Below are 14,254 nucleotides of genomic sequence, written 5' to 3' on the forward strand. Positions count from 1 at the left end.
ATCCCCTTAGAGAGTGCACTGACAGATAGATGGAGTAATTTCGCCTTAATCCGTGGTGCTTCCCTTTCTCGACTTAATCTGTGGTGGTTCCAAATCCTCCTAAGAGTAATTGATGCCCAACATTCTCCGTCTCATTTTAATTGCTGCTTCTCTGGCCGCAGCGTTCTGCGTCTCCTCGATGAGTAATCAATCCATGTTCAGAGGTAATTAGGAGTGCAGTATTTTTTGCTAGTTCCTCATTGCTACAATTACTCCTGATTGTGACCCAGCTTCCAAGTTTCAGTCATTATTTCTGGAACTTTCTGTAATTCGAGTACTATGATGATGTTTATCTTCTTAAGAACAAAGGAACAAGTGTGGGAGGATGATATCTCTGATGCTTGTTGTACTTCAATATTCTAGACCATTGTTTAACTTCTTGGAGTAAATTCAGTGTTTAAACATTTTATTCTTGGCCACAGCAATGACTATGTGAGTGTACTGTAATCCAAGAGATTGTTCTTCATTCTTCTTGCAGGTAATCTTTCCCTAATAATAAAGCACGGATTGACTCCGTGGGTTCATCGTCACAATACGCTTCTTCCTATTAATTTACGCTTTCAGTTTTTCTCATCAACACGTCTATATTTATTTTCTATATACAAGGTGGTACTAATCGCCGGTAATTTGTAGAAAAGCCCCTCGCTTTTTATAGAATCAACCCACAGTCTGTATAGAGTCAACCCGGAAGAGAAAAAAATCCCACGATGTCCGTCTCCCACACACGATGCAGAGCAGTTGATTTTCTCTATAAAATCCGACATCGCTACTTCAAAATTAATTTCATCAGTTCATATACGTGCGCCTTGATGATTCTAACAAGAGGCAATGGAAATCAGCGGAGCAACGAATCCAGAGAAGTGTGCAGCGAAGGAACCCAACGGAACCCAGAGAGATGTGGAAGAAATTGGGATGATGCTGATAGAAATTGGCCCGCTAGCAAAGGGAAGGGCCTGCTCCGGGAAAAGGAGAGGTCGGACGGAGGGGAGCAACCCTGGCCTTGCTCGTCCACGAGCTTCGTGGTGGGGCGGCGTTGTGGCCCTCGTCAGCTGATGGCAGCGGCTATGGCGCCTCCATGGCGCAAGCAGTGGAGCCGAAAGCAGCGGCTACGCCGCCTCCACGACGCAAGTAGGGGGAGGAGAAGCGGGCGCGCGAGGAGGCGAAGGGCGCAGTAGGAGAGGATGGAGCGGTGGAGGCTGTGCTCGCCGGCAACGGGCCTTGGCCGGCCGGCCGCCAGATCTTGGCTACCAACGGAGCCGCTGCACACCGCGGCAGCGCGGCCCTGCAGCCCCCATCGCCACCAGCCACCTCCACAGGTTGGAGAGGGGCTACACCACCACGACACGCGGGGGGAGGGGAGGAGGGGGCGTGGCGGGATCACGGCCAGCGGGCGCATCCGTGGGGGGAGGTCGGGATGGACTTGCCTTGGCGAGGGCAGGAAAAGGAGGAGAAACGGAACGGACAGTTGATAAAGTGCGTGGTAGAGAGACAAGGATGATAAGGTTGGAAGGGGACAACGGTGCATGAGGATCCCGATTAATATTTTCAACAGAAGAATCCCGATTGTGTTAGATCTTTCTCCAAATCTACATGCACACAATTTTTCTTCTTCTTGAAGTTGGATTTGCATCCGTTTGTACTTTTTTAACGTATACTCATACTGACTACATAGGCCAACACACACGGCGGAAACATATATGCCTGGACACCCAATAAAATAAAGTAGATTTTCTCGCCTTAGGATGGATAACATTCAAACGTATTGTGATTGTGTGAGTATTGAGATCACAACGAGAATAGGGAGGAGGATAAGTAGCAACACAGATGGGACGCCATGCGTTGAAATAAAGGACGGACATATTGTGGTCTCGAGTCATAATTATTGTGTTAGGAGAGTGTGGTATTTTTCCCGTTGCAACGCACCGGCTCTCTTCTCAAACCTGACCATGTAGTGTAGTGACCAGTAGTAGTAATGTGGTGATTATCCAGTAGCAACAGATGCATGTAAATGTTCAGTTAAAGCAGCTTATAGCCTTGGGCATGTGCTTATTCAGATCACACAATAAGGAAAAAAGAACACTACCATTAAGAAATGCTACAGAAATGGCAGTGATACTGAAGGATCTGCTTATTCGGATAAGAATTCCAATTCCAAAAGAAAAACCCCTTTCAAAAAAGGGGAGTAGAATTAGGGCAAATAAAAAGGCAGGGAGGAGTACACCTTGCTCCTGATCCAGAACATTAAAGGGACTGATAATGACCAGGTGAGATAGGATTCGGGAACGTGATGCCTTGATCGTTTTCTGACTGGATCCGGAGGCCGGAGCACTGTTTGCTTTCCATGTTCAGTGTTCATGCTCGCTCTACCATTGGGGTTTATGGCCGTATGTACAAAGACATCATTATTTTCTTCATTTCTTTTTGGCATCAGATTATCAAAAGCATCTCCCACTCCCATGAATGTTGTTTCTTTTCTCTTATTTTCCTTTCCTGCTTGATAACATCAGTACTACATAAAAATATGACTATTTGCTTGTTTGTAGTGACTTTCATGCATTACATTAATGCATAGACATCTTAGGCAAAGAATGTTTAATTCAGCAGTGTAGCAGCATTAGCTTGCTCCGCCGTATGCCGTATGCTCCGTTGTATACCAGGAGTACATGTTTATGGTCTTGTTGCATTAGTCTAACTTCAGTTGGAATGGCAGGATATATATGCATGATCCATGAATCAAAACATGACATTTGTTGATCATCTGGAAATAAAGTACCATACCAAAATAATCTGTTTCAACTTGAGCATTTGCTCCTTGAAATAATCATGTCAAAAGCACAGAAAAATGCACTTTCATCAGTATCACCTTAATTGTGACTTTCTTCATGTTCTTGTTCTTTCAGCAGTATTCTTCAGATTCTTGCTCATGGGGTTCTTGTTCTGCAGGTTCTGCCGGACAAGGAGCTCGGAGAGGCGCTGGAGGAGGTAGAGAATTTGATAAAAAAAACAGGGCAGCAGCAGCATTTCAGTTTGGGAAGGTTAGACTGCTGGAGTTGAAGCAGTTGTGGATTTCTTCAAGGCAAAAATAGAGCATTTCCACTTAGTGAGATGAAAAGGGTTAGCTTTCAGGCTTTGTTCCAGCATGCTTTTGATTCGTCACACCTGAGCACTAATTATTACCTGCCTGCACTACTCCCTCTCCGTGTGTAGTGACATATTAGAAATTCTAAAAAGATTTCATGTGTGGGTTAAATGTGTGCTCGGTGCGTTAGGTCCTGCTTGTTTTAATTTGAACAAGAAACCAACCCTGTACTGCTGGTAGTCCTAAAGCACACTTGATTTTTTGGGTTGAAACTGTAAATTAGTACGTTGTTGGCCCTGCTGCACAGCATAGCAGGAGAGCCCGGCCCACCTTCAATGTGCGCATGATATCTAGGGCCCCTTCCAATTTCATTGTTCCTCCTGTGAACATGCCTTCCTTTATAATCCGGCTTTCCTTCCTTTAATCCTCCCTTCAATTTCATTGTTCCTCCTTTGATTATGCCTTCCTTTAAATCCGGCTTTCCTTCCTTTAATCCTTCCTTCCTTATTCTCAAGTCAGAGACTTTCTTATTCCTTGCACACTTAGTCTCTTACACCCTTCACTCCTTAATTCCCGAGACAGCTCCTTGACGCCGAGAAAACTAAAAAGCGTATATAAATTGGGAGGATTTAATGTAAAGGGGCAAGGTGGGACTATTCTGTACAAGAGTAATTTTCTAGCCTTGCCCAGGCCTTTGACCCTTTTGTTTTGTGGGTTGTGGTCGCTGGCTCAGTTGGGCTGGGCTTGTGTCTTTAAACTCGGTGATGGATAAACGAAACCAGATCGGCCAGTGACGTACGGGCAGACAACGAAACGTTTTTATAGCGATTATTATTACTAGCAAAAGGGCCCGTGCGTTGCAACGGGTTAAACAAATCCTCGCTTGTCCTAGTCTATGATTCCACTTCTCTTGCTTGCCACCATTGTCGATGATGGTCATGTTATCCACCTATTCACGACGAATGTGATCAACCCCGAGGTGATGAGTTTGGTCATATTACACGACTGTATAGCTTCACATCAATGCCCAGAGGGGCCAAACACGGAACATAGTTTTCTGAGGGGGCAAAAGAATTTTCTGATTGTTTATTAACCCCCTCCTTAAAAAAATCTTCACATATTGCTAGTGCATTACACTGTAGCACACAGCTTTTACGATCGCCTCCCAAGTCCCCAAGCTGTAATTCCTCGGACCTGTAATGATAGTAGGTGCCATTTTTGTATCAATCTTTTATTTTAAAGAAAAACATAATAATTTTTTTTAAAAGAGTAGACCTTAAAATAAAATTAGAGAGAAAATGGTCGGAGCTAAAAATCACTACAGAACCAACGGGAATATACTAAACTGCATTCGACATACTACCACAGAATATTTCATCATTATGCATAAACTTCGGGATAATAAATTTGTCAAAATGGAAAGGGGACCAGGAAACAAAGTGTAAAAATCATCCCAGCTTTTGGTAACAAAATGAGTGGCACATATTATTACTGAAATTTCTGTGCAGATCAAAAAGAGCTATCCGCTTTAGTACCAACTTCCACTTTGCACCATTTTTCAGTGTGTAATGTAATGTAATCATGTGTTCTGAGGAATAATTTCAAAATTAGAAATAGTTAGCACGGACCCGAAATCATCATAATAGGTACATCTGATCGTGATTTATGTTCCAGCTAAACAAAACCAGCCCTTAGCTAGAAAATCTAGAAACACGAACCAGCGTTTGACAGTCAGACTCAAACAAAACATTCATTATACCCCATTCTGCTACTGCCTGTGTTGCCGATGTGCATTCATTTCGTTAACTGAAGAGCAATGAGTATGACAGGGCGCCGGAAGGAATCATCAAAAAAGACTTACAATCCAGATGTTGTCCACACCACAGAGTACAACAGCAGCCAACTTGGATCTGAAGGGGTTCCACACCCAGTACTCAACCTTGGATCCGTCCTCGTTCTGTACAATAACAAAACAACAATAAACATCAGTCTACTGCATCTGTAGAACAGTAATGAACATCATTTCAGAACAGCACCAATAAGTGTATCTCTCAGCCAGTAATTGCATCGTTTACATATAGGCATAAAAAAAGTGCATCTTTCAAACAACAATGAACATCATTCACAAGCTCTAGAAGCAGAACAGAGCATAAAAATCCATCAGCAGAATCTGAAGCCAGTGAATATATCTAAAAACTACTGACATAAGCGTATCATTTGCTCTTGTAGGAACTAAAAATAGTCGAATCTAAGCTGATAACCCTGCTGAATCAAAGCTGGTTTACCATGTGCTATCGAATTTCAATTCTGTAGCAGTGGAATTCTGGACAGTGTTTCAGGAATCTGTACAATAATGTCAAAGGGAAGGTAATTTAAGATGGCATCCAATTAATTCAGTAGTGCTTAAAAAATCTAATTAGTTTAGGAAGACAACAAAACTTTAATAATAAGTACATGTATAGTTCAACATTAAAAGATGAGCAAGTGGAAAGAAACTGACACTAAGAATGGAATATTAACAGGAACAAAACTCCGACTAAACTTGTTCAATTTTTTTTACAGTTCCATGAATGCAGAATCAGGGCACATTGTTCAAACAGTTTTGGTTAAAACATTTTTTCAGACAGTCAATAATTTCAGCTTGTAAATCCCCAAAATTTCTCGAAAAAAAACCATAATAAATAAACATGAACATGCTCTTATTTGTTGTTCCAACATCAAGAAATAAAGATTGGGCGCGTATTGGCTGCATCTCTGTCGGGCATCGTGGCCTCGTATTGGATATCTTTGCTTCTATATTTTCAATCTGCTGGGTGTCCAAGCGCATACAGGATGTCATTACTCTGCGTATTTGAGCATCTAAAAAAATAAGTCAATGGTGCATCATGTTAAAGGAGAAGAACAATTATACTATCGAAGAACATCAGCACATAATTCAACCTGATCTCAACTCCACATGTCCTGGACACCAAATCCATTTTAAGTACACATAATTAAAAGCTGCTAATAGTTCTGTAGTTCTGCTAAAAAGCAAGTTGGAAACTATCATTAGCAAAATATTTGAGCACCTACTCAATGTTTATATTCAAAACTGAAGTATCCAGCTTGTTAGACAAAAAATATGCAAGCAACATGATGAACAACTCACCATAACTTAATTTTTGTAGATACATTGGACTGTACAACATGTTCACTTCTGAAAACAAATTACACCAGCCTGAATGCCTGATACACCAAAGAAAAGCCTGAAAAAAAATGAAGTTCAACTCCTCATAAGCATAACATCAAACATGGTGTGGGCGTAATATCAAGAACAGAGGCACACATTAATTTGGGAAGAATGCAGTTGTCAATCCATGAGAGGGTGAGAGACAAAGAGAAAGAGATAGATCCTGAAGGAGAGGAGCAGCAACATCAGCCCGTGACCACCAGGACAGGAATAGAGATGAGAGGTAGAGCGGAGCTCCTTGTCTACTGTAACTGCAAGTGCTACTTATTACACGGCAGCAATAGAATCTTGCATCCTCTGTATAAACAAAAAGCAAATCTTATACCTTGAGGAGTTGGGGTGGTGGAGGCTTGAGCGTGGTGTGCTGCCGGACTGAAGGAGCCGCCGAGGTGGGGAGCGGACCAGCCAGATTGGATGAAATGACTGCCGGAGGCAGAGCAAGGTGGCGTTGAGCTCAACCAGCGAGGGGATGGGCGCATCGAGCAGCAGATGGGGGCGTCGAGCAGGGCGTTGACCTTAACGCCGTCGTCCTACTACGGTACTCCACAACGGAAGGGCGCCACCGTGTCAGCCCGCATCGCTCGTCGTCGACCAGGGAAGGGCGTCCAGCAGAGGTGGCCGTCCTGCTTCCCCAACGACCGGGAGAGGAAGGAGGCTAGGGGAGGTGCGCCATCCAGCGATTCGGCGTGCCTTGCTCTGCCTCTCTCTCCGTCCAGCGTCAGCCACGCCGCCGCCGCCGGTTGCCCCGTCCTCGACCAGATCTGGACCCCACTCCCCTCACCCGAATCGACGCGCCCAGCCTCCTGCGCCGTACAAATGCGCCACCACACGCCGGAGGACACTGCGCCCGGCCTACCTTGCCCTCGACGCCGGTGTTGACCGCTCCTCTGCCTCGCTCGCCTACACCGCTGCCGCAACCGCAGACGACCTGCTGCTACTCGTTGCGGAAGAACAGAGGCCGCAGCAGAACTCGGCGCATGGGCGACGGGGCGACGCCGGAAGCAGAAGAACGCCGCGACGACGAGGGCGGCGCTGGCGTGATGCAGACGAAGCAGACGCGAAGGCCGACAGCAGGGGCACGCCTCCGGGCGATGGAGGCCGAGAACAGGCGCCGGCGGCCGGGGGCAGGGGACTTGACGCGGCCGGCGTACCATCCTCCATGAACGCCCACGGCGTCCGCCTTCTCCTCCGCCTCGGCTGTAGCCGTGCAGCAAGCCCACGGCGTCCGCCTTCTCCTCCGCCTCGTCTGTAGCCGCACCCATGGCGTCCGCCTTCTCCTCCGCCGCGGCTAGCCGTCCGACGAAGGCGCCGCCCTCACCTGCTCGTGCTCCGCCATCGCTGCCGTCGCTGGAAAGGGAGGAGTTTTGGATAAGATGAATCAGGGACCGCGGACTGAATATAAAACAAACGTAGGGTCTTTTTTGTAAAACCGAAGCGTTTTTCCAGATTCACTAAAGAAAGGACTGCGGGTTCTATTTTCGAAAAGCAAAGGGACTTTTTTATAAAAATGGCGACGACGTACGACAGGAAGCACTACGTGGTTTATTAGTAGGTAAAGATTATTATAGACAGCTACGTACGACCATAGCCCTTTTATTATTATTAGGAAAAGATAGTACCACCTCGGGTATATGTTTTAGATTCAAACTAAAAGCGTAAATTCACAGAAAGAAGCGTATTGTGACGGTGAACCCACGAAGTCAATCCGTACTTTATTATTAGGAAAAGATTATATAATACTAGTATATAAAAAATGCCCGTGCATTGCACCGGGCGAAAAAAAGGCACAACCTGCTACATGTGTCATTGTGCACCATTATTTATATCTAATTTAATAAACGTCGATCGTATGGTTAAATGTGGAAACTTCCTTATTTTTAATAAAACTTAATGCTTTCATAAAACAGAACAACTTTTTAAGAATAATTAATGTTTTAATGAAAATTTGAACATTTATGTCAAAACCTGAACAGATTTTTTTGAAAAAAAATGTTTTCTTGTTTTACACTTCTAAATGTTTACTTGGGAATTTTTAAGTGTGCATTTCTAAATGGTTATTTTTTAGTAAAAATGTAAGATTTTTTGGGAAATTTTAAAGTTTTTTAAGTGTGAACATATTTTTTTGAAACAAAAATAGTGTAAGTATGTATAAAACTTTGAACATTTTTAAGCTATATTTATTGTGTTAAGGTTTTTTACAGCATAGTTTTTTAGTGCGTTTTTTTTGGGGGAAGTTTTACAGATAGTTGGTTGTTTGGTTGGGAAGAGTTTATTAATGTCTTTAACTATTTTGGTTCGGCCCAAACAAAGCACTTGACATAGACAGAAGATGTTTTTCTTGAGAAGAATTATTTTCTCATGTATTACTTTCTTAGTGTAGTTGGTTGCAGTTCAGTGAAAGTGAACACAACCTTGAAGAAAAGCATCTCGCAACTTTCCCATGCTTCTGATATTGCTCAACTCTGCTGCTGCATAGCAAGTATACTGGAAGAAGGGACGAGAGATAAATAGCAGGCCTTCTTTGCTTTGAAGCAGCACATCTCATATGTGTTGCTCCTGAAGCTTATCGGAGGATATGCATTGCGTATTCATTATCATGTTCAGTTCGTGCGAACGATTTAATTAAATCTTCTTACCCCTCAACAAAAATAAAAGTAAGCCTCCAACCGTTGGATTGTTCATCGAATATTTCAGATTGTGCAAAGATAAAATCAACATTGTATTGTATCAAACAGGGAACAAACAGAATAGGTTGTTGCCACCACCATAGGCAGCACACGGCTGACACATAAATATATTTGGTATTATATATGATGCAAAACTAATCTCGAGCACTGATTTACTCATTGACACAAAACTGACTAAAAGATCAGTCCTAGCTTTTTGTTCATTTACAGACTGAAGTCTAGCAATCTCAATTCCATAGCTAAGCGATGATGCACTTGCGACCGAGCAAGTGAGCAAAACCCCTCAAGTTGTGACTATCATCGCTGACATGTATGCACCATACACACACCCCTTCCACTTGTCTCACTCATCCATGTCTCCGGGTTCACTCTTAGCTTATCATAACTCAGATCCCATCTGTTATTGTGCACAACTTCTAACTTTGGTGACCTTCTTTGTCGAGGTTACTATCATCAACCTTTTCTTCCTCTCATCAATGGATCGCGTAATGGTACGACTATAAATTCAGGGCAAACATCCCATCAGCAAAATTAAAGCTATCCAGGTTTACCATTGTAGAATCCAAATAGTCAGGACAAATTGCAGGATTGCCCACAGCTGGTGTTTATCATGCTCTTTTCTTTGTGTAGAACACCTAGGTGAGAATAAACAGGTGTAGAAACTCGAGAATACATACGCAAACGACATACCTTTTTCTTCTAATTGCAGATGCACAAATCGGAAGGAAATATTGAAAACAAAACTATTCAACCTATTGTAAAGTCACTATATAAGTACAGAAGAACATATGCCTTGACAGGAAATTGCACTTGTATACTATTATTCAAGAAATTGTCACATAGAGAAACTAATCAGACCATTAGGTAGTTAATTTTGAGTGAAAAAAACACAGATCTCATCATGATATGCTCGTGGCATGAAGCACTCAACGGTTTCTCCTGAACATGCTTGTTGTGGCTAACTCATCTAAAAGTGGAATATGAGTAACACTTTGTAGGCACAAACTTATTGTGGTAACTAAATTGGTTTATCTTCCTCTCTCTTGTGTCGTCAACTAACAATAATCATAACCTAGTTAGACATTTATAGAACAAGGCAAATACAGAAGAGATGGATTAATTTCTGATCAATGGGATGTATGCTCTTGATATAATTGGAAAAAATGGATCTCAGATCGATAAGATGTATGCTCTTAGAATTATTGAAACCACCATGTGCACTTTGGTAATAAATCTGGGCTCTATGCAAACAACAAAATTTCTCCTATTATTTTGTTGATATAAATCTAGGCTCTGTGTGCATCATTGTGATGCAAAGGCCAGTCACTCGCCTCACTTTTTTTAAATAACATGATTGCTCCTATTTTCAGTAGGCAACATCTGTGCTGCTACATAACTAAGTGAACTTCTATGAAAAAATAGTGGAGGGCCGCTCACCGGACGGCACACCTTTTTGTGCATCGCTCCACTGCTTCAAGACATAATATGACTTTTAGACTAAATGGACATGCAACTTTGTTTTCATCAAGGAACTGAATGATGTCAATTATAGACCGCAAGTTTCTCAAGTTCAAGAACAACCAACACCAAGGGAGTTCAGCAAAGAATCTATGACATTACCAAAAGATCAGACCTAGCTTTTTCAAGCAGAACAAATACGAATTTACAGTAAAAAGGTTCAGTACAGGACCATATTCTTAACATGCAATGAAAGTTTCTTGCCTATTTCAATTCTTTTGATCTAGTTTATCTTTGTAAAGAGCATGTCTTCCTCTTTTGTCATTCTTGAGATGGATATTGTGATTCAACGAAAGGAGCATCACAAATATTTCTACCAAAATATGAATCTTTCAGGCTCGAATCAAACAGGGAGCAAACAGGACTTCCTCGTGAACTTACCTGTTCATGGAGTTGAATCAAAAAGAGAGAAAACAGGGAATCAAACTGAAGTGTAGCATCTCAAATATTTACAATCACTGAAAACTATCTACCCAATTATGAATGGTTCATACCAGACCAAGGAGAACTGTACTTTTTATGACTGTAGATGAAAATTTTACAGAATAATTTGGGAAAAGCTGGCACATACCTCAGGTGTAGCACGTTCGGACAGCGGATGTTGTTCCGCCTCAGGTCAGGTGTAGCAGGCTCGGACGGCGGAGGTTCTTCCGGCGAATTCGGCGCGATATTGGACGGTTCTTCGAAAGTTGTGATGCGAGGTGATTTACTGGGGATTTCCGTCAAGGGCTCGGTCTTATGGCATCCAAATCCCTGTGGAGTTCGGGCTGGGCACTCCGTCTTGGAGAAGTTGTCCCGCACGAACACGGACACCGACTTCGATGCAAATTGGAGATAGACGGCAGCAGGAGGTTGGAGGTAGAGGAGGCTGTGGTGGCGCCGGAGAAGATTGGGGGCGGACGGGGAGGGGAAGAGCAACAGGGCGGCGGCAAGTCGGTGAGGAAGACCAGCCGAGCGTGGCGGCGGCGGCGCCGCCGGTGCCGTCGAGTAGAGGTGTGCTTGTGTATTTTTTTGGGCCAACTGCTCGCTCGTGTGTCCAGACGGGTTTTGCCCAAGCCCATTAGATAGTAACGGCCCAAGTGCAACAGCCCGTGAACGAAGGAGCATTTTAAGTAATTTTAACGAAATTTTAGTGGGTACGTAAGCCAGAAACATATATAAAGAGTACCAGGCCCAGATCGGCTAGCGCGCAGGCCGCCGGCTATTTTTTGTGATCCCAAATTAATACCACCTCGTTTATATTACTATTTTGTCTATTGTCTATATACAAATCGTAAAAGCGTAGTATGACATAAGAAGAAAGCGTATTGTGACGGTGAACCCACGGAGTCAATACGTGTTATATATATTAGCAAATATGCCCGTGCGTTGCAACGGGAGACAAAAAATTATGGCTCACCAAATAAATATGACTCAATATCCTGATGTATGAGCATACTCTATTTTAACATAGTGGCTCACCATGTTGCCATTTATTTTATTTTTCTCACCCTAGCCGATGATGGTCGTGATGTCCACGTGATCACAATGCATTCCGTTGTAAATCACAAGGCTATGAAATTTCCAGTGCATGCCACACTTATCATTATGTTGCGCAAGGGAACGTCTAAAACTTTAAAAACAAATCTCATTGACCACGAACTACTCCCAATGCCAAAATATATAAAGACTTTCGAAAAACTAATCAAATCCTGGACATAAAATACTTTTGAATCAGTGAACACTTTTCGAATCGACAATTTTGTTTTGAAATTTTTGATTTTCTCAAAAAAATCATGAACATTAGTTTTGTTTACATTTTTTTTAAATGTATGAACCGGTTTCGAATTCATTAACATTTTTGACTCAACAAACATTTTTCCAATCGACGAACCTTTTTAAAAAAATTGGGGAACACATTTTTTTTTTATTTTTGTGAATGGATATTTTTTTCAGATTCCCGAATATGTTTTGATTACATGATCATTTTTTCAAAATCATGAACATGATTTTATTTCCCGACCATTTTTTCCAAAAATTGTGATTTTTTATAATTTTATGAACAGTTTTGCAAAAACACCAACATTTTTTGAATCTGCAAAACTTTTATTATTTTCTAACATTTTTGAATTAACGTACATTTTTATGATTTCTCAAACATTTTTTTGAAAAGTTGCAACTTTTAGAATATTAAAATCCCGAATTAATTCAAATAAGAAATAAGAAATCATGAACATTAGTTTTGTTTACATTTTTTTAAATGTATGAACCAGTTTCGAATTCATTAACATTTTTTGACTCAACAAACATTTGTTCAATCGACGAATTTTTTTAAAAAAATTGGGGAACAAATTTTTATTTTTATTTTTGTGAATGGACATTTTTTTCAGATTCCCGAATATGTTTTGGATACATGATCATTTTTTCAAAATCATGAACATGATTTTATTTCCCAACCATTTTTTCAAAAAATTGTGATTTTTTATAATTTTGTGAACAGTTTTGCAAAAACATCAACATTTTTTGAATCTGCAAAATTTTTATGGTTTTCTAAACATTTGAATCTGCAAGATTTTGTTTTGAATTCACATAATTTTTTATGATTTCTCAAACATTTTTTTGAAAACTTGCAAATTTTAGATTATTAAAATCCCGAAATAATTTAAATAACAAATAAGAAAAAAACAAAATGAGAAAAGAAAAGATAAAAGTAAAAAATAAAAAAACATTTGAATCTGCATAATTTTGTTTTGAATTCACATATATTTTTATGATTTCTCAAACTTTTTTTTTTGAAAACTTGCAACTTTTAGATTATTAAAATCCCGAAATAATTTAAATAACAAATAATAAAAAAACAAAATGAGAAAAGAAAAGATAAAAAAACAAAAAAACAGGAGAGTTAGCCCTGCACATGGGCCGGCCCTTGAAATGGATAGGGACATGCGTGAGAAAGGAAAGATAAATACTGTGAAAGCTGGGATTCGAACCCAGGTCTCTCCGCTACAGGAGCCATCAGCCAACCACTCTGCCGCTTATCGTTTCCTTTCTCACGAATATGTTTTGAATACATGATCATTTTTCAAAATTATGAACATGATTTTATTTCCCAACCATTTTTTCAAAAAATTGTGATTTTTTATAATTTTGTGAACAGTTTTGCAAAAACATCAACATTTTTTGAATCTGCAAAATTCTTATGGTTTTCTAAACATTTGAATCTGCAAAATTTTGTTATGAATTCACATAATTTTTTATGATTTCTCAAACATTTTTTTTGAAAACTTGCAAATTTTAGATTATTAAAATCCCGAAATAATTTAAATAACAAATAAGAAAAAAAGTTGAGAAAAGAAAAGATAAAAATAAAAAATAAAAAAAACATTTGAATCTGCATAATTTTGTTTTTATATTTTTATGATTTCTCAAACTTTTTTTTTGAAAACTTGCAACTTTTAGATTATTAAAATCCCGAAATAATTTAAATAACAAATAAGAAAAAAACAAAATGAGAAAAGAAAAGATAAAAAAACTAAAACAAGCAGGAGAGTTAGCCCTGCACATGGGCCGGCCCATGAAATGGATAGGGACATGCGTGAGAAAGGAAAGATAAATACTGTGAAAGCTGGGATTCGAACCCAGGTCTCTCCGCTACAGGAGCGATCAGCCAACCACTCTGCCGCTTATCGTTTCATGAATTATTCTCGTCGCGCAGCTATATGA

At 40.7% G+C, this 14,254-nt stretch overlaps 2 protein-coding genes across 20 annotated transcripts; both read right to left on the bottom strand.

The window, feature by feature from the left end:
• Nucleotides 1-4,014: 4,014 nt before the first annotated feature.
• Nucleotides 4,015-7,752, bottom strand: LOC119269794 (putative rRNA 2'-O-methyltransferase fibrillarin 3). 19 transcript variants are annotated; one of them, XR_005133745.1, is made up of 7 exons: nt 6,673-7,748; nt 6,267-6,598; nt 6,059-6,138; nt 5,835-5,977; nt 5,404-5,461; nt 4,980-5,075; nt 4,015-4,312 (listed from the first exon to the last, which is right to left on the bottom strand). XR_005133745.1 is itself a non-coding variant. In XM_037551718.1 (4 exons), the coding sequence occupies exons 1-4, from the start codon at nt 6,165-6,167 to the stop codon at nt 4,271-4,273; spliced, it is 390 nt and encodes a 129-aa protein (XP_037407615.1). In that variant the 5' UTR covers nt 6,168-6,260; the 3' UTR covers nt 4,015-4,270. The 19 variants fall into 19 exon arrangements, 1 of the variants encoding a protein (XP_037407615.1); XR_005133736.1 differs by having other exon boundaries at nt 4,980-5,461; nt 6,673-7,745; XR_005133730.1 differs by having other exon boundaries at nt 4,980-5,977; nt 6,267-6,363; nt 6,444-6,598; nt 6,673-7,744.
• Nucleotides 7,753-9,129: 1,377 nt separating this feature from the next.
• Nucleotides 9,130-11,659, bottom strand: LOC119352880. The gene is made up of 2 exons (XM_037619472.1): nt 11,124-11,659; nt 9,130-9,531 (listed from the first exon to the last, which is right to left on the bottom strand). The coding sequence occupies exons 1-2, from the start codon at nt 11,657-11,659 to the stop codon at nt 9,435-9,437; spliced, it is 633 nt and encodes a 210-aa protein (XP_037475369.1). The 3' UTR covers nt 9,130-9,434.
• Between the last annotated feature and the right edge of the window lie 2,595 nt (nt 11,660-14,254).

This window comes from Triticum dicoccoides, chromosome 1A, assembly GCF_002162155.2.
Source record: "Triticum dicoccoides isolate Atlit2015 ecotype Zavitan chromosome 1A, WEW_v2.0, whole genome shotgun sequence".
Taxonomy (NCBI): domain Eukaryota; kingdom Viridiplantae; phylum Streptophyta; class Magnoliopsida; order Poales; family Poaceae; genus Triticum; species Triticum dicoccoides.